A 24,185-nucleotide genomic window follows, 5' to 3' on the forward strand; every position below is an offset into this window, starting at 1 on the left:
ACATTTACATTTATAATTTACATTTATAATTTACATAAATATTCACACCCGAGTCAATACTTTGTAGAAGCACCTTTGGTAGCGATTACAGCTTTGAATCTTTCTGGTTAAGTCTTTAAGAGCTTTCCACATCTGAATTGTACATTTTCCCATTATTCTTTTCAAAATTCGAGACAACCATTTTCAGGTCTTGCCGTAGATTTAAGTAAAAACTGTAACTCGGCTATTTACTGTCTTCTTGGTAAGCAACTCTAGTGTAGATTTGTCCTTGTGGTTTAGGTTTTTGCCCTGATGAAAGGTGAATTCATCTCCCAGTGTCTGGTGGAGAGCAGCCTGAACCAGGCTTTCCTCTAAGATGTTTCCTGTGCTTAGCTCTATTCAATTAATTTGTTATCCTGAAAAAGTCCTTTATCCCCAGTCCTTAACAATTACAAGCATACCCATAACATGATGCAGCCACCACTATGCTTGAGAATATGGAGTGTGGTACTTAGTAATGTGTTGTATTGGATTTGCCCCAAACACAACACTTTGTATTCGGGACAAAAAGTCAATTGCTTTGCCACATTTTTTGCAGTATTACTTTAGTGTCTTGTTGCAAACAGGATGCATGTTTTGGAATATTTATTTTCTGTATAGACTTCCTTCATTTCACTCTGTCAATTTATGTTACTATTGTGAACTACAATATTGATCCATCCTCAGTTTTCTCCTACCACAACCATTAAACTCATGGTGAAATCGCAGAGCAGTTTCTTTCCTCTCCGGCAACTGAGTTAGAAAGGACACCTATTACTTTGTAGTAAGTACGACGTCTGTATCTTTGTGGTGACTGGGTTTATTGATACACCATCCAAAGTGTAACTAATAACTTCACCATGCTCAAATTGATATTCAATGTCTGCTTTTTTAATTAAAAATATTACAATTTTAATTTATACCAATAGTTGTCCTTCTTTGCAAGGCATTGGCGGCAGGTTGCCTAGTGGTTAGAGCGTTGGGCCAGTAACCGAAAGGTTGCTAGATCAAATCCCCAAACTGACAAGGTAAAAAATCTGTTGTTCTGTCCCTGAACAAGGCAGTTAACCCACTGTTCCAAGGCTGTCATTGTAAATAAGAATTTGTTCTTAACTGATTTGCCTAGTTAAATAACGGTTAAAAAAGTAATAAATTGGAAATCCTCCCTGGTCTTTGTGATTAAATCAGAGTTTGAAATTCACTGCTTGACTGAGGGACCTTACAGATAATTGTATGTGTGTGGTACAGAGATGAGGTAGTCATAAAAAAATAATGTTAAGCACTATTATTGCACACAGAGTGTGTCCATGCAACTTATTATGTGACTTTTTAAGCTAATCTTTACTCCTGAACTTAGCTTTTCATTTGTAATTCATTAACTCAATTCAGGCTGTAACACAACAAAATGTGAAAAATTGTCCGAAAATAAGAATATAAACCTACGTTTTCCAAATAGACAAGTAAAAAAATATATTTTAAGCTGAACGGTCTGATCTATTGCATCAGCCTCATTGCTTAAAAAAAGAAGAAGATGTGCAGTGGTGGTATGAATTTTGGATCTGTCATCCCAGAACTGTCCCAGAGTTTTTTCCCAGGGATGATGGGACGCACTTAATTTCGAGCCCTGGAGGGAATTATTTTCTAAAGACATAAAAAGTATTTAGTTGTAATTGTAATGTTGCAAATTTTATAGGCTACCAAGGGTGGCTAACCATCCTCTATGAGGGACCTTAAAAGGGGCAGTTGTGTATTTTGAGATATGCAAAGAAGGCAATAGTGTAGCCTACATTTCTGTCTGATTCTCTGTGGTAAAAAAGCTAGTAATGCTTTTTATTTTGTAAAGGGGTCCCTTCATCATACAATGATGCAAAAATTGTGTTACAGACAATTTTTATTTTGGGAAAAGTTACTTATTTTCCTGCTCCCCGGCAAATCTCATAGTGTTTGAAAATCACAGTTTTTTCAAATGTTTTTACTTTAGATGACATCATCAAATTGCACTTTTTAACTTGATATTTTTAACAAAAAAACAATTTGCTCTTTTCACTGGTATGGTGCTGCGCATGTACTAATGTGGATTGGATTGAATCCCAGCCCAAGTAGGCTATGTGTTGTAGCTCTCAACAGACATTATTCATCTTATAGATCTATCAGTTTTTCAGAGACAGTGCATGACTATCTGTCAAATACTCATCTCTGCAATGGTAGTTGTCTTCTGCAGAGACAGAGACCATTATATTGTTGTTCAATGTTAAAGTGTATGTGTGTGTGTGTGTGTGTGTGTGTGTGTGTGTGTGTGTGTGTGTGTGTGTGTGTGTGTGTGTGTGTGTGTGTGTGTGTGTGTGTGTGTGTGTTTGTGTGTGTGTGTGAATTAATTAATTAATCACAGCTTTAATTTATGCTGTCAGCCCTCAAATAGCATAATTAATTATGTTTATTTTTATGTTGAATATGTATTTTTAGATAGTGATTGTATGGATGGGAAAGGCATGACTGATTTGATGTGGAGAAGTGTGTGTGTGTCTGTGTGTGTGTGTGTTCTGTTAAAACCAAAACACTGACATATTTGATATTTTTCTGTTTGTTTGTAGGGGTTAGAGGTCTTCACGGATGCACCTGTACCTGTATACCTGAGACCCGATCCGGGACAGGAGTGGGTCCGGATGTAGATTTCTAAAGAATGTCACAGGTCTGGGTCGGATATGATATGATTGTCACCGGTCTCGGGTTTGTGTAATTTTAACTGACTCGTCCGGAAGGACCCGTACAAATCCAAACGCAACTGCTGCAGTAGAGAGAGAGGGACATTTTATAATTTATGCTGCTGCTCTTGCTTTTCACGAGATGGCGCGTGTAGCTTGTTGTTGTTGGTGGCTAATCATCAAAGCGGAAATAGGCTACAGTCATAGAGCCCCGGTCCGTGTGTGGAAAAAGTTAGGAGATATCTAATCAATGGAAGATGGAAATAAAATTATTGTATTAAAAGTTAAAGGAAAAGGATAGGCTACAACGACCAGGAGCCAACAGGTAGGCTGCTACTTAATATTCTGAATGGAGTTGTTGTTTCCCGCTGGGCACACTATCAGGAATCAAGGTAAGACCCAGATGCAGACACGTCAAATTAACACTGGTTTAATAATCCAACAGGGGCAGGCAATAGACAGGTCAAGGCAGGCAGGGGTCAGTAAACCAGAGGTGTGGCAATGGTACCGGACGGCAGGCAGGGTCAGGGAAGGCAGAGTGGTCAGGCAGGCGGGCTCAGAGTCAGGACAGGCAAGGGTCAAAAAACCAGGAGGGCAAGAAAAAGAGAGACTGGGAAAAGCAGGAGCTGAGAACAAAAACGCTGGTTGACTCGACAAACAAGACAAACTGGCAACAGACATACAGAGAACACAGGTATAAATACACAGGGGATAATGGGGAAGATGGGCGACACCTGGAGGGGGTGGAGACAATCACAAGGACAGGTGAAACAGATCAGGGTGTGAAAACACTGGTTGAATTAACGTTGTTTCCACCAACATGGAATAGATGTTGAATAGACGTCTGTGCCCAGTGGGTAGTAACTATGTAAGATGAGAAAGTGCATGCAGCCTCAATAAGCCTAGCTAGCTAGATAGCTTATCCAGCTTCTCCCGGTTTGATGCTGTCAAGACAGGCACTACTTCATCATATCGGATGATAAATAACCTAGCTATGGCAGCAATCAGTCTACTATAGCGCGTCTCAGCCTGGTTTGTTGCTCTCGTCTCGTCTCTCCCTTCCTCCTCCCCATGTCACTCACTCACACTTACAGTAGCCTACACACACAGCACGGCCCCCGCTATTCTGTCACCTTTCTACCTTCTCTCCCTCACACTTTTTTTATCTCTGGTTAATAAAGTCACTTAAAAATTGACTTTTCTGCAGCCTCCCTCACTTGGACCGTATCAGAGAGGGTCTGGATCCAACCAGGTCTATACGGAATGGGTCTAGTTGTCCTCGAGTCCATTCGGAATGGGTCTTTATTTTTTTTTAAACAAATGTATGCATATCGGGTTTGGGTGGGAAAGCCCCAGGTTAATTTCGGAACGGGTCCAAAAAGTGAAGGCCTCTAGTAGGGGTCAGAAGTGACGTGAGCAACAACAGATTCTGCTCCATTTGCTTGAGCAAGAAATGTTGTGTGTGTATGTGACAGTGTGTGTGCGTGGGTGGTGTGTGTTTGTCACAGAGAATATAATTATGAACGCATGTGTCTGTGTGTACGTGCTTTACAGTGCAGTTAGTGAAAGCACTGCTGTTTGGGTCTCAGCTGGCCTAGCTCTCATTGTTGTTCATAGGTTGAAAGAAGTGTTTGCTCTGAACAGAAGGCAACTCTTTTGTTTTTGATGAGAGGGCGCACATCACTCTGATGTCTCTGCTCTTTCTCTGTGGCCATCCTAGACTTTGCATACTTGGACCATATTACATTGAAGGAAGTAGTAGAAGCATCAGGTTAGGGAGCTTTACGTACACTACCGTTCAAAAGTTTGGGGTCACTTAGAAATGTCCTTGTTTTTGAAAGAAAAGGACATTTTTTGTCCATTAAAATAATATAAAATTGATAAGAAATACAGTGTAGACATTGTTAATTTTGTAAATTACTATTGTAGCTGGAAACGACCGACTTTTAATGGAATATCTACATAGGTGTACAGAGGCTCATTATCAGCAACCATCACTCCTCTGTTCCAATGGCACGTTGTGTCAGCTTCATTAAATAGTACCCGCAAAACACCAGTCTCAATGTCAACATTGAAGAGGCGACTCCGGGATGCTGGCCTTCTAGGCAGAGTTTCAAAGAAAAATACATATCTTAGACTGGCCAATAAAAAGAAAACAGTAAGGTGGGCAAAAGAACACAGACACTGGACAGAGGAACTCTGCCTCGAAGGCCAGCATCCCGGAGTCGCCTCTTCACTGTTGACGTATTTAATGAAGCTGCCAGTTGAGGACTTGTGAGGTGTCTGTTTCTCAAACTATACACTTTAATGTAATTGTCCTCTTGCCCACTCCTCTTTCTATTCTGGTTAGAGCCTGTTTGTGCTGTTCTGTGAAGGGAGTAATACACAGCATTGTATGAGATCTTCAGTTTCTTGGCAATTTCTCGCATGAAATAGCCTTAATTTCTGAGAACAAGAATAGACTGGCGAGTTTCAGAAGAAAGTCTATGTTTCTGGCCATTTTGAGGCTGTAATCGAACCCACAAATGCTGACGCTCCAGATACTCAACCAGTCTAAAGAAGGCCAGTTTTATTGCTTCTTTAATCAGATCAACAGTTTTCAGCTGTGCTAACATAATTGCAAAAGGGTTTTCTAATGATCAATTAGCCTTTTAAAATGATAAACTTGGATTAGCTAACACCTGTACGCCTGTAGATATGTAGATATTCCATAAAAAAATCGGCCGTTTCCAGCTACAATAGTAATTTACAACATTAACAATGTCTACACTGTATTTCTGATCAATTTGATGTTATTTTAATGGACAATTTTTTTTGCTTATCTTTCAAAAACAAGGACATTTCTAAGTGACCCCAAACTTTGGAACGGTAGTGTCGATCTAAATAACATATGCACCGTGATGTGAATATTTAGTACATGTTTTAAGAAGTGAATAATGCTGGCCTAGCCACAGCAGAGAGAGACAGAGAGAGACAGAGAGCGAGATTCTGCAATGGACTGTGTTCGCTCACTGTGAATTAATGAGTGTGGGATGCACATAGAGGGTATGATGAAGACTGAGCAGTTGTATTTGAAGTACTCTTTGTGGTCTATGCCAAGCTGAATATCATTATGTCTTTCAGGAGCTGGCTGTATGCACAAGAACACACACACACACACTGCTCTAGATTCTTCTGCTACTGTTATCAGCGATGTTCTTTGTTCAGGCTCTTCTTTTGAGAACTTGTTCACCCAGACAGCTGCAGAAGCCTGGCGAAGCAAAGAACACAAAGACAGGACCTTGACTCTCTGTTTTCACTGAGAGAGAACATCCACACACCCAATGGAAATTTGCACGAACCTCACCTGTTTGAATCCCAATCCTGGTAAATGTTTCCTTTTTGCGCAAGTACTATGCACATTAATTGTCTCCCAATCTGGATGTTGGTGTCCCTTTAAGAAGTCTGAATTAACCATGTGATAATAGTGTTGGTTGGCAATGTGTCACCGGACTAGGGCTGTTACGATGACTGTATTACTGCCATACCGGCGGTCACGAGTCATGACGGCAGTCAAATTCCAAGTGACCGTTTAGTCCCAGCAATTAGACTTTTCCAAGCTCTGATGCTGCTGATGGTCATTAGTAGCCTACCAAACTAGCTACCTACCTGGTACTCAGCACTCTATTGTCCCTCTAATCACTCTGACATCAATGCAAATGTTATGTAAAATCTAATAAAACACTTCATGAGAGCCCATAAGCTCATGTTGCACAACATTTCTATAGGCTATGCAATTGTGCGAGAAAACAGAGTTTTGATGACCTGTATTAAAAAGAGGAGGATCCCATCAGCTTTCTATAGGCTAGGCCTGCTATATTTATTTATAAATGTTCCTAATATTAAGCACATTGCTTCGCTTTCCAACAGGAGTATAGCCTACCTCGCTAGCATGAAAATCAACCACGGGAAACAAATCCTCCATTCGCATTTTAAGTGTATTGATGACATGTGTTCTTTTTCCCATGCCACTGTTCCGAGACAGGTATATGATAATGGTCCATTCTAAATCAAAACTAATTTCACACATATATTATTTAGTATATGTAAAGACAACATTAAATTAATAATAGTCTGATGGGTGACAATATTAGCCTATCACTTGTGAATTATGTATTATCACTTGTGAATGATTCCCAGCTTGTGCAGTGTGGAAAGAAACAGCGCATTCCTTTTTTTTGTGACTTTTTCAAATCATAGTCGCACACCTCATGTAGCCTAGCCCATAGGCCTATATGTTTTGATAAGGTTTGTATCACTAAAGTGGCCAAATAACGTCTTCAAATTGAGCACATTAATCTGCTTTATAAGCAGTGTAGAGTCTAACTGGCATAAATAGGTTGCGGGTGAGTTTCAAGTTTGGGGAAGATAATTTTCACCATAAAAATGCACCTTTATAATAAAGCATTACATGTGTAATTGCATTTGCTGCCACTTTCTAGAAAAAAATGAATGCCAATTGATTGCATTTTGGAACATTCACGCTTATAGCCTACTGCTGTGTGTGCATTGTTGCGCTTATAATGTAAAGAAATAGCCTAATCATTTATCAGCATTTTAAGCTAAACATTCTGATCTGTTGCATCAGCCTCATTGCTTTTAAAAGTTTTTATGATGCGAGTGGTTGTATTAATTTGGGATCTATCGCATCCCAGAACTGTTTCAGAGTATGTTTGGAACATGTATTTCAAATCAAATCAAATTCTGTCACATGCGCCGAATACAACAGGTGTAGACCTTACCGTGAAATGGTTCCTTACAAGCCCTTAACCAACAATGCAGTTTTAAGAAAATATGGTTAAGAAAATATTTACTAAATAAACTAAAGTAAAAAATAAAATACATTTTATAAAGTAACACAATATAATAACAATAATGAGGCTACATACAGTGGGTATCTGTACCGAGTCAATGTGCGGGGGTAAATCAGTGGTGGTGATCAGGCCTACCACCACTGTCAGAAAAGTTAATGATGGTGTTGGATTCGTGCTTGGCCACGCAGTCGTGAGTGAACAGGGAGTACAGGAGGGGACTAAGCATGCACCCCTGAGTAGCCCTCAGGTTGAGAATCATTGTGGCAGATGTGTTGTTCCCTACCCTTACCACCTGGGGGCGGCCCGTCAGGAAGTCCAGGATCCAGTTGCAGAGGGAGGTGTTTAGTCCCAGGGTCCTTAGCATAGTGATGGGCTTTGTGGGCACTATGGTGCGGAACGCTGAGCTGTAGTCAATGAACAGCATTCTCACATAGGTGTTCCTTTTGTCCAGATGTGATCGGGCAGTGTGGAGTGCGATTGAGATTGCGTCATCTGCGGATCTGATGGGGCGGTATGCTAATTGGAGTGGGTGTAGGGTTTCCGGGATGATGGTGTTGATGTGAGCCATGACCAGCCTTTCAAAGCACTTCATGGCTACCGACGTGAGTGCTACGTGTCGGTATTCATTTATGCAGGTTGCCTTCACTTTCTTGGGCACAGGGACTATGGTGGTCTGCTTGAAGGTATTACAGACTCGGTCAGTGAGAGGTTGATCCGCGCATGATCTGAGTACACATCCTGGTAATCCGTCTGGCCCCGCGGCCTTGTGAATGTTGACCTGTTTAAAGGTCTTGCTCACATCGGCTACGGAGAGCGTGATCACACATTCATCCGGAACACCTGGTTCTCTCATGCATGCTTCAGTGTTGCTTGCCTCGAAGTGAGCATAAAAGGCATTTAGCCCATCTGGTTGGCTCACGTCACTGGGCAGCTCACGACTGGGTTTCCCTTTGTAGTCTGTAATAGTGTGCAAGCCCTGCCACATCCGACGAGCGTCCGCGTCAGTGTAGTAGGATTCAATCTTAGTCCTGTATTGATGCTGTGCCTGTTTGATGGTTCTTCTGTGGGCATAGCGGAATTTCTTATAAGCGTCCGGAATAGTGTCCTGCTCCTTGAAAGGGGCCTTTAGCTTGGTGCGGATGTTGCCTGTAATCCATGGCTTCTGGTTTGGATATGTACATACGGTCACTGTGGGGGCGACGTCGTCAATGCACTTATTGATGAAGCCGGTGACTGAGTTGGTGTACTCCTCAATGCCATTGGATGAATCCCGGAACATATTTCAGTCTGTGCTAACAAAACAGTCATGTACCGTAGCATCTGCGTCATCTGACCACTTCCGTATCTCTCTCTCTCTCTCTCTCTCTCTCTCTCTCTTTTTGACTGTCAGACTTAACTGCAGAGTTTGCCAATGTCAGCTGATTAGTTACGAAGCTGGGACAGTTTCCAAATGAATTGCATCGGTAGAAACTGGATAAAACAAGCAACTTGTTAGCTTTCTATGTAAATAAATATCCAGCTCATCATATGAGGTTCACTGCGCGGGCATGTACTAGCCTAAAACGGCAGCTAAGCTGTCAAATAATAGGAAAACGAGGTAATGTATAGCCTGTGAATATCTGCACCTAGCAAGCATGACAAACCATAACCTAAGCCCAACAGATAAAAATGAATTTCTCTAGCCTTCATTTTGGTGGCTAGTTAGCTGGTTGGCTAGCTTGTGAAAGTGACAGCTGAGGTTGACACATTTTACATTTATGTCATTTAGCAGACGCTCTTATCCAGAGCGACTTACAAATTGGTGCATTCACCTTATGATATCCAGTGGAACAACCACTTTACAATAGTACATATATATATATTTTTTTTTGGGGGGGGGGGGGTGTTAGAAGGATTACTTTATCCTATCCCAGGTATTCCTTAAAGAGGTGGGGTTTCAGGTGTCTATGGAAGGTGGTGATTGACTCCGCTGTCCTGGCGTCGTGAGGGAGCTTGTTCCACCATTGGGGTGCCAGAGCAGCGAACAGTTTTGACTGGGCTGAGCGTGAACTGTGCTTCCGCAGAGGTAGGGGGGCCAGCAGGCCAGAGGTGGATGAACGCAGTGCCCTTGTTTGGGTGTAGGGCCTGTGTGTAGGTCCTGACCACGTAGCCAGTGGTCAAGGATGAGTTGATGAGCGAGGTGAGGTAAATGAGAAGGTCTCCGGAAATGGTCTGGAGAAGAGAGGAGGGGATAGGGTCAAGCGGGCAGGTTGTTGGGCGGCCGGCCGTCACAAGACGCAAGATTTCATCTGGAGAGAGAGGGGAGAAAGAGGTCAAAGCATAGGGTAGGGCAATGTGAGCAGGACCAGCGGTGTCGTTTGACTTAACAAACGAGGATCGGATGTCGTCGACCTTCTTTTCAAAATGGTTGACGAAATCATCCGCAGAGAGGGAGGGAGGGGGGGGATTCAGGAGGGAGGAGAAGGTGGCAAAGAGCTTCCTAGGGTTAGAGGTAGATTCTTGGAAGTTAGAGTGGTAGAAAGTGGCTTTAGCAGCAGAAACAGAGGAGGAAAATGTAGAGAGGAGGCAGTGAAAAGATTCCAGGTCCGCAGGGAGGTTAGTTTTCCTCCATTTCCGCTCGGCTGCCCGGAGCCCTGTTCTGTGAGCTCGCAATGAGTCGTCAAGCCACGGAGCAGGATGGGAGGACCGAGCCGGTCGGGAGGATAGGGGACATAGAGAGTCAAAGGATGCAGAAAGGGAGGAGAGGAGGGTTGAGGAGGCAGAATCAGGAGATTGGTTGGAGAAGGCTTGAGCAGAGGGAAGAGATGATAGGATGGAAGAGGAGAGAGTAGCAGGAGCGAGAGAGTGAAGGTTGCGACGGCGCAATACCATCTGAGTAGGGGCAGAGTGAGTAGTGTTGGAGGAGAGCGAGAGGGAAAAGGATACAAGGTAATGATCGGAGAGTTGCAGTGAGATTAGTAGAAGAACAGCATCTAGTGAAGATGAGGTCAAGCATATTGCCTGCCTTGTGAGTGGGGGGGACAGTGAGAGTGTGAGGTCAAAAGAGGAGAGGAGTGGAAAGAAGGAGGCAGAGAGAAATTAGTCAAAGGTAGACGTAGGGAGGTTAAAGTCACCCAGAACTGTGAGGGGTGAGCCATCCTCAGGAAAGGAACTTATCAAGGCGTCAAGCTCATTGATGAACTCTCCAAGGGAACCTGGAGGGCGATAAATGGTAAGGATGTTATGCTTGAATGGGCTAGTGATTGTGACAGCATGGAATTCAAAAGAGGAGATAGACAGATGGGTCAGGGGAGAAAGAGATAATGTCCACTTGGGAGAGATGAGGATTCCAGTGCCACCACCCCGCTGACCAGATGCTCTCTGGGTGTGCGAGAACACGTGGTCAGACGAGGAGAGAGCAGTAGGAGTAGCAGTATTTTCTGTGGTAATCCATGTTTCCGTCATCGCCAAGAAGTCGAGGGACTGGAGGGTAGCATAGGCTGAGATGAACTCTGCCTTGTTGGCCGCAGACCGGCAGTTCCAGAGGCTGCCGGAGACCTGGAACTCCACGTGGGTCGTGCGCGCTGGGACCACCAGGTTAGAGTGGCAGCGGCCACGCGATGTGAAGCGTTTGTATGGCCTGTGCAGAGACACTTCATGAGCGCAGCCCTAATTTACCGCAACACACAACTTTTCTTGCCTGACAGACAAACTAGTTAGCTAGCTAGCTATAGCAAGCATCTTGGGTGGTTTCCATATGTATTACTTTGGTAGAAACAAGACAAACCAACCAACTAGTTAGCTGATGATATAAAGCTAAACACTGCAACTATTTCCATGAGCTCCACTGCTGATGTTCTTGCCTGTACCAACCAAGTTATTATGGCTTGACTTGCTAATCTGAGAGCTATTCCCCAAGTTTCACAGCATCAAACATCAACAACACCAAACATATAGCTGCTGTTTACTTATTTCACTCACCTCAACATCATCGCTTTTCAAAGATCATGGATGTGGCCAAATCCGTATCACCAACCAATAGATACAGCATCTTTCACAGTAAAAAGTATTGTCCCTCTTGGCGCAATCATTTTCAGTAATTAAGTAAAAAAAGATATTAAAGGTCAAATGACAGCATACCATGTTTCCTGTTTCTGGTTGATGACAACAGCCACGTGGATACGGCAACAGGTTGTTAGCAAGTTCATTTGCTATATTGACACAGATATTATTGTTATAAATCAAGGCCATTCGCGGCCACTATAGTAATTTAAAGAAATGCCGTTGACGGCCGCTATGGGTTCTAAAGGGTTAATTAACAGTAAATGACCGTGTGACCGGCAGTTATTTGCTTGTCAATCACCTGCTGCCAAAATGTCATGACTGCCACAGCTCTACACCTGATCAACATGAAGTTCTAACGGGAAGTCCTATAGAGTGAGCAGAAAAGCTACTGAGGCAGACTGTTAACAGAACTGATGACATGGCTTCTCCACTCCTTCAATAAAGGGTTAACCACACCTACCTCTCCTCATGGCAGTGTGCGTGCATGCATTCGAGCATGCATGAAAGAGAGATTGGAGTGGCGAATAGAGGAAAAACAGTGGCTGTTTATTCTCTAGGGTCTCATACAGTGTTTTGTGCTTGGGCTATTTTTAGGCCTGAGATTTGAGCCCTGCTGTAGCTGTGAATAAAGACGCTGAGAAAGAGGATATGATGTCAGCATATGATCTAAATCCTGTTTTCACTGTCAATCACACTTCCTGTTGTCATGACAGGCGTGCTAACGGGGCTGCATTCACTTTAAATGATAAGCTGTGTAAACATTTCAGAATAGCAATAGTGCTGAACTCAATATAGCGTTGCACAACCCAACAGCATAGTGACAAGGAAGATGTTATTGTTTTTATGTGTGAATGTGTTTCTGGTGTATGTAGAGCAACAATACTACTACAGTTGAAGTCGGAAGTTTACATACACTTAGGTTGGAGCCTTCCCTGTAGCTCAGTTGATAGAGCATGGTGTTTGCAATGCCAGGGTTGTGGGTTCGATTCCCACGGGGGGCCAGCACAGAAAAAAAATGTATGAAATGTATGCATTCACTACTGTAAGTCGCTCTGGATAAGAGTGTCTGCTAAATGACTGAAATGTAAATTAAAACTCATTTTTCAACCACTCCACACATTTCTTGTTAACAAACTATAGTTTTGGAAAGTCGGTTAGGACATCTATTTTGTGGACAACACAAGTAATTTTTCAAACAATTGTTTACAGACAGATTATTTCACTTATAATTCACTGTATCACAATATCAGTGGGTCAGAAGTTTACATACACTAAGTTTACTGTGCCTTTAAACAGCTTGGAAAATTCCAGAAAATGATGTCATGGCTTTAGAAGCTTCTGATAGGCTAATTGACATCATTTGAATCAATTAGAGGTGTACCTGTGGATGTATTTCAAGGCCTACCTTCAAACTCAGTGCCTCTTTGCTTGACATCATGGGAAAATCAAAAGAAATCAGCCAAGACCTCAGAAAAAAAAAATTGTAGACCTCCACAAGTCTGGTTCATCCTTGTGAGCAATTTCCAAACAACTGAAGGTACCACGTTCATCTGTGCAAACAATAGTACGGTCATTCTCGTGTGTGTAGGTGGCAGGGAAGTCAGGCGCAGGAGAAACCAACTTGGTGTAACTGGAGTATTTTAATAAAGATAAAACAAACTACAAAAACCAACGTACATAAAAAATAACATGGGTGAAATAACCCGTCGTGCGCCAATACGAAAGACACGAGCACATAACAACAAGCAATCTCTGACAAGGACATGAGGGGAAACAGAGGGTTAAATACACAACATGTAATGAATGGGATTGGAACCAGGTGTGTAGGAAGAGAAGACAAACCAATGGAAAATGAAAAATGGATCAATGATGGCTAGAAGGCCGGTGACGTCGACTGCCAAGCACTACCCGAACAAGGAGGGGCATTGACTTTGGCAGAAGTCGTGACAAGTACGTAAGTATAAACACCATGGGACCACAGTCGTCATACCGCTCAGGAAGGAGACGCGTTCTGTCTCCTAGAGATGAACGTACTTTTGTGCAAAAAGTGCAAATCAAATCCAGAACAACAGCAAAGGACCCTTTGAAGATGATGGAGGAAACAGGTGCAAAAGTCTCTATATCCATAGTAAAACGAGTCTTATATTGACATAACCTGAAAGGCCGTTCAGCAAGGAAGAAGCCACTGCTCCAAAACCGCCAGAAAAAAGCCAGCCTACGGTTTGCAACTGCACATGGGGACAAAGATCGTACTTTTTGGAGAAATGTCCTCTGGTCTGATGAAACAACAATAGAACTGTTTGGCCATAATGACCGTCATTATGTTTGGAGGAAAAAGGAGGAGGCTTGCAAGCCGAAGAACACCATCCCAACCGTAAAGCACGGAGCTGGCAGCATCATGTTGTGGGGGGTGCTTTGCTGCAGGAGGGAGTGGTGCACTTCACAAAATAGATGGCATCATGAGGTAGAAAAAATTATGTGGATATATTGAAGCAACATCTCAAGACATCAGTCAGGAAGTTAAAGCTTGGTCGCAAATATGTCTTCCAAATGGACAATGACCCCAAGCATACTTCCAAAGTTGTGTCAAAATGGCTTAAGGAGAACAAAGTCAAGGTATTGGAGTGGCCATCACAAAGCCCTGACCTCAATCCTATAGAAAATTTGTGGGCAGAACTGAAAAAAACGTGTGCGAGCAAGGAGGCCTAGAAACCTGACTCAGTTACACCAGCTCTGTCAGGAGGAATGGGCCAAAATTCCCCCAACTTATTATGGGAAGCTTGTGGAAGGCTACCCGAAACGTTTGACCCAAGTTAAACAATTTAAAGGCAATGCTACCAAATACTAATTATTCTTAAAATAAAGGGTTGAGCCTAACTCACCCAAAGAAGGGAATCTTTACTTGGATTAAATGTCAGGAATTGTGAAAAACTGAGTTCAAATGTATTTGGCTAAGGTGTATGTAAACTTCTGACTTGAACTGTATGTACCATTTGGTTCCAATTCTGATTAATTCTCTGTGGTAGTATATAAAGTACCAACACGTGCTTTTTACCACACTATCTCTCAGTACCATGGCAGGCAAACAGTAGCTAGACCAGGACTTTATATACTGTATTGAGTGTTCCCCAGTACCCCTGCTGTGTTTCTGCTGAGAGAAGAGAAGAGAGAGAACATTGCTCTGTGGTGGGTGGATGTTCTGGGTAGAACTAGCCTAATTTGCCTCCAGAGAAAACACACACAGCATAAGTGTGTGAGTGTGTTTGATCTTAAGGGTTTTAAATAGTAGTTTATCCTCCTAACAGCGCTGATTCCCTGACGTGCTCCAATCACTTACATTTACTCCGTCTCCAGGCTCCGTCTCTAGGCTCCCGGCTGTGAGCGCTAGGAAACAACAAACAACTACACCTGGAAAGTGTGTTTGGAAGTGTGAGAGTGTGTATGTGCTGCCACTGTTGGGTATTTTTCACTCTTTTGGTTGCTAGCAGGAAGGAAGTAGGCCAATAAGGTGGTAAACCCACCACAGATATTTGGTAAAAAACTCATTAAGTGTTGACCTGGGGTGCTGTTGGATTGTCTGTCTGTGTCTGTCTGTCTGTCTGTCTGTCTGTCTGTCTGTGTGCAGGGTTGGGGAGTCACGTGTTACATGTAACGGATTACAAAAAAACCAGTAATTGTAATCTGTTACTTTACCAGCAAAAATATTGTAATCAGATTACCGATTCTTTTGAAAAAGTAGATGATTACTTCGAGGATTACTTTTAAATTCAGAAAGGATGTTTGCGAAAAAAATATTTTGACACTTTTCTGTTTTCTCAATCACATTCAAATCAGCATTGAAAAAAGGCGCAAGTTTAAATTTGTTCGACCTGAGCGAGTCTGACCAGAAGTCAGAGACCAATATGATGACACACTAAATGTGTTTGATGGTTTGTGGGAAAAGATGATTTTGTAGGCTACAGTCCAAGCTATGTCTTCCAATGGTGCGGCTGCTGTCGGCATCCAAAGTTATCCAAAGATAATTGAATGAACGCTTGGAGGTAAGGATGACAATAGTGGTGTAGTCTTCAGCGATACGGATATCACTTATTATTGATATCTACATAGCTCATTGATGTGAATCACACTGCTGCTCTCTCATTTAGCTATTTGCTGCTTACGGATTGTGGCTGTTGTTTTATAGCTGTTCACAAATCTAAATGTGTATTTGAACCCAATAATGGTTGGATTCAAGAAGTTTAAACTACCTGTCAATCATTATTTTTTAAACCAGTGGACAGCCAGTGAAAAATGCCCTCTTGCAACAGCTGCATAGTGCGGATCCAAGCCTATGGAATAAAAGTGGGGCTTTTATTGCTCAATGTAATTCATGCTGAAAATCCATAGGCCTAATGGACACATACTCAAACTTGCACACTTTTGATAGACTTAAAGGGGCAATCTGTAGTTACTACATCCATTTTTTGATGTATAAATTATACATACAATACCAGTCAAAAGTTTGGACACACCTACTCATTGAAGGGTTTTTCTTTATTTTTGTAGAGTAATAGAGAAGACATCAAAACTATGAAATAACACAAGGAATAATGTAGTAACCAAAAAAGTGTTCAACAAATCAAAATATATTTTAGATTCTTCAAAGTAGCCAGCCTTTGCCTTGATGATAGCTTTGCACACTCTTGGCAAAGCATGCAATTCCATGAGCGCAGCATTTATTTTTAAACTCGAATCAATGAGCCCAAGCGGTTCTCCATGACAACAAAATCATAAACAACAGAGTAGGGCTGGCTAATAAGTCCTTAGTTTTGGGGTCATGCTCAGTTAAAACAATTTGGCTAGTCCATACTTCCATATTTCCAAGTCTTATTCTTGAAGATCAAGGGGAATAACATTGATTGGAGTAGTAGAAAGCGATGGGTTAGAAGACGCCTACATAACCAACCCGTAAAGTAACATTTTACATCCATATATGGCCGGCTATGTACACTTTAACATTGATTTATCCTGATTTATCCTGAGGCACCTTATCCAAGGCAGCAGCAACTCTTCCTGGGGTCCAGGACAATTAAGGCAGTTAAATACAATTTTAAAAACATTACAATGCATTTCACAAATTATTTCAAAACACATTAAGTGTGTGACCTCAGGCCACTATTCTACTACCATATACACTATATATACAAAAGAATGTGGACATACTAGTGGATTTGGCTATTTCTGCCACACCTGTTGCTGACAGGTGTATAAAATCGAGCACACAGCCATGCAATCTCCATTGACAAACATTGGCAGTAGAATGTCCTTACTGAAGAGCTCATCGACTTTCAACGTGGCACCTTCATATGATGCCACCTTTCCAAGAAGTCAGTTTATCAATTTGATGCCCTTCTAGGGCTGCTATGGTCAACTGTAAGTGCTGTTATTGTGAAGTGGAAACGTCAAGGTGCAACAACGGCTCAGCCGTGAAGTGGTAGGCCTCACAAGCTCACGGTACGGGACTGCCAAGTGCTGAAACGCGTAACGCGTAAAAATCGTCAGTCCTTGGTTGCAACACTCACTACCGAGTTCCAAACTGCCTCTGGAAGCAAAGTCAACACAAGAACTGTTTGTCAGGAGCTTCATGAAATGGGTTTCCATGGCCGAGCAGTCGCACACAAGCCTAATATCATGGCTCGCCGCCATTGGACTCTGGAGCAGTGGAAACGCGTTCTCTGGAGTGATGAATCCTGCTTCACCATCAGGCAGTCCGATGGACGAATCTGGGTTTGTCGAATGCCAGGAGAACGCTACCTGCCCGAATGCATAGTGGCAACTGTAAAGTACAACAACATTTTAGACGATTCTGTGCTTCTAACTTTGTGTCAACAGTTTGTGGAAGGCCCTTTCCTGTTTCAGCATGACAATGCCCCTGTGCACAAAGCGAGGTCCATACAGAAATAGTTTGTTGAGATTGATGTGGAAACTTGACTGGCCTGCACAGAGCCTTGACCTCAAACCCATTGAACACCTTTGGGATGAATTGAAATGCCGACTGAGAGGCAGGCCTAATCGCCAAACGTCAGTATCCGACCACACTAATGCTCTTGTGGCTGAATGGAAGCTGGTCCCCGCAGCAATGTTCCAACATCTAGTAGAAAGCCTTCCCAGAAGAGTGGAGGCTGTATAGCAGCAAAGGGGGAACAAACTCCATATTAATGCCCATGATTTAGGAATGAGATGTTCGACGAGCAGGTGTCCACATACTTTTGGTAATGTAGTGTACTTACAACACCTCGTGCAGTGTGTATGTGTGTGTGATAGTGATCATAGGTCCTCTACTGGGGACAGCTCCTAATCTAGGCCAACAGCTGCTTCCCTGGCTTCTCATTTACATTTCCACTTTGAAGCATTTTTTTCTGCAGAGGAATATTTGACACATTAAGTGCTTACCTGTGAAGCTAACCCACCCACACACACACACTTTCATGAGCAGATGCATGCACTCACGTACACATCACACATGCGAATATCTGTCTGTGCATGCACACGCACACACACACACACACCCCACGTTGGGAAATGGTTTGCGAGGCAGGTAGCCTAGCGGTAAGACCGTTGGGCCAGTAACCTAAAGGTCACTAATTTGAATGTCTGAGGGAATCTCAGGGGTAGTTAGGATATGCAAAAAATCTAATTGCACGTGTATAAAACACACTTGTGTAAATTGGGCAAATATAAGCACCAATCAAATTATTATAATTATAATACACACTCCCCTATCAATGTCAGCTTCAGGATTCTGACTGTTCCTAGTGTACGCTGTGTTATGTATTCAAATAGATGCAGGGAAATCACTGTTTATTTGCTAGTGTAAGCAACACTTAGGGGTTGTTCCTGGTGCTTTGAGCTTTTTGGCCCCCCACAAGGGAAATAGCCTAATGCAGGGGTTCAGTTTCAGAACAGACCTTCATTGACACTGTGTCTATTGGCTGCCATGGAGGGATTCAGGAACATAATGAATATTGTTGATGTGGTGTGTGTTGTTTTGCGTGTGGATCGGTGTGTGTGTGTGTGTGTGTCTTTACCTTGGTATGTATGTTTGTGTGTGTGTTTACTCTTTGTATGTGTGTTTGTCTGTGTGTGTGTGTCTTTACCTTGGTATGTGTGTGTGTGTGTGTGTGTGTGTGTGTGTGTGTGTTAACTCTTTGTATGTGTGTTTGTCTGTGTGTGTGTGTCTTTACCTTGGTATGTGTGTGTGTGTGTGTGTGTGTGTGTGTGTGTGTTAACTCTTTGTATGTGTGTTTGTCTGTGTGTGTGTGACTTTACCTTGGTATGTGTGTTTGTCTGTGTGTGTTTACTCTTTGAAATCTTCATAGATGCACGGTGCTGTTAATCAAAGAGTCACTTCTTTCTATGCTCCCTTCTATCTTCCCCTCACAATGAGGCTATGCCTCAGAGGACCCTAACAAAGGAGAGCCAAAACACACACAGACACACACACACACACACACACACACACACAGGTGCAGCAAGGCAGAGCAGATAGCTGTGGACTAGCCAGAGGTCTTTGTCCCCGTCTCTGGCTGGACCAGTGGAAGTGCAGGAGGAAGCAGGTCAATAGGGGCAGAAAGGGGAAAGAGGACCAGGGTCTCTCTGCTCAAAGGGGATGTATTTAGTAAACGCAGACTCATATGTACGCATATGTGGTCATTCGTCACCTCTTCTTTCTTCCTGCCTCTCCTTCTGAACACCTGTTCTGCCACATGCTCACTGGAAGTTTGATCTGGTCCTGCATGAATAACCAAGATGGCTGAGGGCTCTGAATGCTACAAATTTACTGCCTAACATCGACAACACATTACATTTACATTTTAGTCATTTAGCAGACCCTCTTATCCTGAGCGATTTACAGCTAGTGCATTAATTTCAAAATATCTAGGTGGGACAACCACATATCTCAGTCATAGTAAATACATTTTCCCTCAATAAAGTAGTTATCAGCAAAGTCAGTGCTAGTAGGGACAAAAAAATGGGGTGGGTGCTGTGTGATTATTTAAGATACTCTTTGAAGAGGTAGGGTTTCAGACATTTTCAGGAAGATAGGCACGGTCTCTGCTGTCCTAGTGTCAGGGGGAAGCTTGTTCCACCATTGGGGTGCCAGGACAGAGAAGAGCTTGGACTGGGCTGAGCGTGAGCTGCCCTCCCTTAGGGGAGTGTTGCTTAGGGCCAAGAGGCCAGAGGTGGCAGAACAGAGTACTCGGGTTGGGGTGTAGGGTTTGAGCATAGCCTTCAGGTAGGGAAGGGCAGTTTCCCTTGCTGCTCAGTATGCAAGTACCATGGTGTTGTAGTGGAATGCGAGTAGATGTGACGACACACATGCTGAAGTAATAGTGCTTTAAGGAGTTATTTTTACCATTGATACCCAGGTATTGGGTTTTTAAGTACCTAGCTCCACATAGAGAGTCAGTGTAGTGTTGTGTTGATAATTGCTTTCAAAGTAGTGCCTTGCCTTTATCTCTGCCCCTGCCCAAGGACATTCATATGTAGTCCTGTCATTGGTTGACAATCAATTTAGCTCAAAGCCAAAGTGTGACCATGGCAACCGATACTCAATAATGGTAATTTGTAGTTAATAGAGGCCTAGGGTCACAGTTAAAATTTATAAGTGATTTATGGCTAAATGGAATGCTATTTGTCACTATGCGTGTGTACGCTGTGTGTGTGTGTGTGTGTGTGTGTGTGTGTGTGTGTGTGTGTGTGTGTGTGTGTGTGTGTGTGTGTGTGTGTGTGTGTGCCTGCATGTGTGCCTGATCTAGTGTGACTGAACATACAACCGATATGGACAGGGGCATATCTCAGCCCTAACAGAATAACACCTTTATTATGATGAGAGAGGGAGACAGAGATGAGAGACAGAGATGAGAGACAGAGCTGAGTGAGTGAGTGCATGAGAAGGGGTGAGTGAGTGAGTGAGTGAGTGAGTGAGTGCGTGAGAAGGAGTGAGTGAGTGAGTGAGTGAGTGAGTGAGTGAGTGAGTGAGTGAGTGAGTGAGTGAGTGAGTGAGTGAGTGAGTGAGTGAGTGAAAGTGAGAAGGGGTGAGTGAGTGAGTGAGTGAGTGAAAGTGAGAAGGGGTGAGTGAGTGGTGGTGAGTGAGTGAGTGGTGAGTGGTGGTGAGTGAGTGAGGTGGAGTGAGTGAGTGGTGAGTGAGTGAGTGAGTGAGTGAGTGAGTGAGTGAGTGAGTAAGAGAGAGGGGGTGAGTGCGGGAGTAAGAGAGAGGGGGTGAGTGCGGGAGTAAGAGAGAGGGGGTGAGTGCGGGAGTAAGAGAGAGAGGGGGTGAGTGCGGGAGTAAGAGAGAGGGGGTGAGTGAGGGAGTAAGAGAGAGGGAGTGAGTGAGTGAGTGAGTGAGTGAGTGAGTGAGTGAGTGAGTGAGTGAGTGAGTGAGTGAGTGAGTGAGTGAGTGAGTGAGTGAGTGAGTGAGTGAGTGAAAGAAGGATAGACAGGTGGAGCTAGATTGACATACAAGAAGACAGAGAGAAGGAAATACATGTGATGTGTGAGGAACAGACAGAAAAGCCAAAAAGGATGACATCTCTCTCTTACTCCCAGGCAGATACACAGTGCTATGTTGACAGTCACTAAAGCACAGGATGATGGGTAACAGGAAGTGGCACCCAGAGGCTGGGGCCATCCATGCTGTAACAGACATGGAGAGAGATCTGAGAGTAACATCACTCTCATACATCCACTTCATTTATGCCTCAACCACACATCTGAGCCTTTCACTATGGGTCTTCACACCTTTGTGTGTCAGAGGGCACTGTGTCAGAGGGCACTGTGTGTGTCTGTGTGTGTGTGTTCTTCTTACTCAGTGTATCGAACATAATTAAGAGGGCATTATAAGCTAATTAAACCAGCAGACCCTCTCATTGTAAGTGATGCTGCTAAATTACAGAACACTTGAATTAGTTGGTTGTTTTCCACCTAATGACTGTCATTACTACAATTACTCACTGCTATGGCCACACACACACACACACACACACACACACACACACACACACACACACACACACACACACACACACACACACACAGTGCTCTGGATATACTGTGGGAATCAAGAGTCCCCATTGTCTTGTACCATAACAATGAAGTCATTTAACAGACACACTATTACAACAATACTCTTTTCAATATTTTCTATTCTATTATTTGCTGGTATTATTGTCAGGATGTTGTGCTTGTCCTTGGTCATATAAATAATGTATCATATTTATTGATGTTGTTTGCAGCTCTCATATCTGCTGGCTGCTGCACCAACACCTGTAAGAGTGTGAAGCTTTGGGACAGGTAAGACATACATACACAGGTATGCACACCAGTGGAGGCTGATGGGAGAAGCTATAGGCGGACGGGCTCATTGTAATGGCTGGAATGGGATGAATGGTATCAAACACATCAAACGTATGGAAACCACGTTTGACTCTGTTCCATTTATTCCATTCCCGCCATTTGAATGAGCCCGTCCTCCTATAGCTCATCCCACCAGCCTCCACTGATGCACACACACAAACACACGCTCGCTCACAGGCATACTGCACAAATATTTTCGGGAAAGAGATTGATGACAATGGACTCTTTCATGTGTCTTGAGTGTGTGTGTGTACGTGTAGTCGTCTACTGTATGCTTGCGTGTCTGCACGTGTGTCTCTGTGTGTGTGTGCGTGTGTGTGCATGTATTTGGGCTCCCTCTGCTCCGTCCCCAGTCTTAATGTGCTGCCTGTAGGGTGAGTGATGGGCTGGGTTAATATTTAATGATGAAGCACTTTTAATGGCCGAATATATCAGCCCTCAGGTTACCTAGAGAGGTTTGCTCTCCTCATTCTGCTGAGCACAGGCTCACTGTCACGGCCGTCGTATGAATTGGACCAAAACGCAGCGGGAATGTGTATGCTCATTATCTTCTTTTATTGAAGAAACAAAACAAAAAAAACACACGAACAAAAAGAACGACGAAAAACAGTCCTGTCAGGCACACAGCTAAACAAGGAACAACTACCCACAAATCCCATAGAAAAAACACCACTACTAAATAGGACCTTCAATTAGAGACAACGAGGAACAGCTGCCTCCAATTGAAGGTCAAAACAATGAACTAGACATAGAAATAGAAAAACTAGAACATAGAACATAGAAATACAAAACATAGAACACAACCCAAAAACCCCGACAACACAAAACAAACACACCCCTGCCACGTCCTGACCAAACTACAATAACAAATAACCTCTTTTACTGGTCAGGACGTGACACTCACAAACACACGAACACACGCATGGACACGGGTATTACCATTACTGTGTATGCATGTGTGTGTGCCAATTTTCCATTCTTGTCTTTCAGCTTTGATGCCTCCTGACCACCACAAGCCTCAGTCATACATGCTGCTGTGACCAGAGTCTCTAAAGGGAAGGGGGAGAGAGAAAAACAGTATAAAGACAGGTGCAGTAGAGAAAGATCAAGATAAATAAAGAGAGAGAAAGAAAGACGGACAGAAAGATACAAAAAAGAATGAAAGACAATGTCTTGATGAGGGTGACTGTCCGACTTCAGCCATGATCTTTCTTGACTTCAAAAATAGGAAACATGATGGTTTTAGAGGCAAAGCCAAACACTCCATGATTGCCAAATGAATATTGCTGTCAGTGAGATATGATAATCTTTCTGTTGCCAACAGAATAGTCCTACCTCCTTTGAGAAAGAAACCTTATGAAAGAGAAAGGAACAATACTTGTCGGCCATGGGCCCTTTACAGACCAACACATGCTCCCCATAATACAGTGCAATACTCTGTTCCCCTTTCAACTTTGTGTGAAGTTCCAACCAGTGTTACAGTACATAAACCTTGTGTCAAAGTTGAACTGAGAAGATTGCATCATATTGGCCCCATATTATACATTTACAAATTCCCAAACGTTGAAATACCTGCTCATATGACAATGGCTGTGGAGAAAACATATCAAAATCCTATCCTCAATTAATGTGATATGTGCAGGGCCACACACACACACACACACACACACACACACATTTCATTATTACTAATGGACTGCTGTATAACCTTGCCTCCCTGTGACTTGATGCATTTGTGGTGATAGAACTAAGATAGAAATAAGATAAGTCAAGAGTAGTGTACATCTTCTTAGTTTTCTATATATATATATCTAAATAAACAATGACAGTTATTATTTTTGATGTACTGGTATTATTATATCTATAAATATCATATCAGGAGATGTATGCATAAGATAATAAAGTGTCTATGTAAAATACCTAATCTAGAGAGTCTTCTGTTTGGTCCCACACACACACCATACACTGGCACTATGTTTGTGTTTGTGTGTAGGAGTGCATGGATTCATGTTAAGGATAAAGCGAGCGACGATTTCACCTCAGCAGAAGGAACCACAACAGAGGTATTCAGCACTTATGCACTTAACCCATCGATCTAGGACCAACACAGCTACACAGAGCAGATAGGAGCTTATCAATCTCACCTCTCCGCTTGACTGAGGATGATATGATT

The 24,185-nt window shown here is 42.9% G+C and overlaps 1 protein-coding gene across 1 annotated transcript in view; it reads left to right on the plus strand.

Annotated features, from left to right (window-relative positions):
- LOC106607061 (coiled-coil domain-containing protein 85A) overlaps positions 1-23,931 on the plus strand; it is a 38,653-nt gene extending 14,722 nt beyond the window's left edge. The window contains exons 3-4 of the mRNA XM_014203649.2: positions 21,892-21,949; positions 23,003-23,931. Of these exons, the coding sequence (XP_014059124.1) occupies positions 21,892-21,949; positions 23,003-23,018 (74 nt within the window). The 3' untranslated portion in view covers positions 23,019-23,931. The remainder of the gene's footprint in view (positions 1-21,891; positions 21,950-23,002) is intronic.
- The last annotated feature ends 254 nt before the right edge of the window (positions 23,932-24,185 follow it).

The sequence above is a fragment of the Salmo salar genome, chromosome ssa01 (genome assembly GCF_905237065.1).
Source record: "Salmo salar chromosome ssa01, Ssal_v3.1, whole genome shotgun sequence".
NCBI lineage: Eukaryota > Metazoa > Chordata > Actinopteri > Salmoniformes > Salmonidae > Salmo > Salmo salar.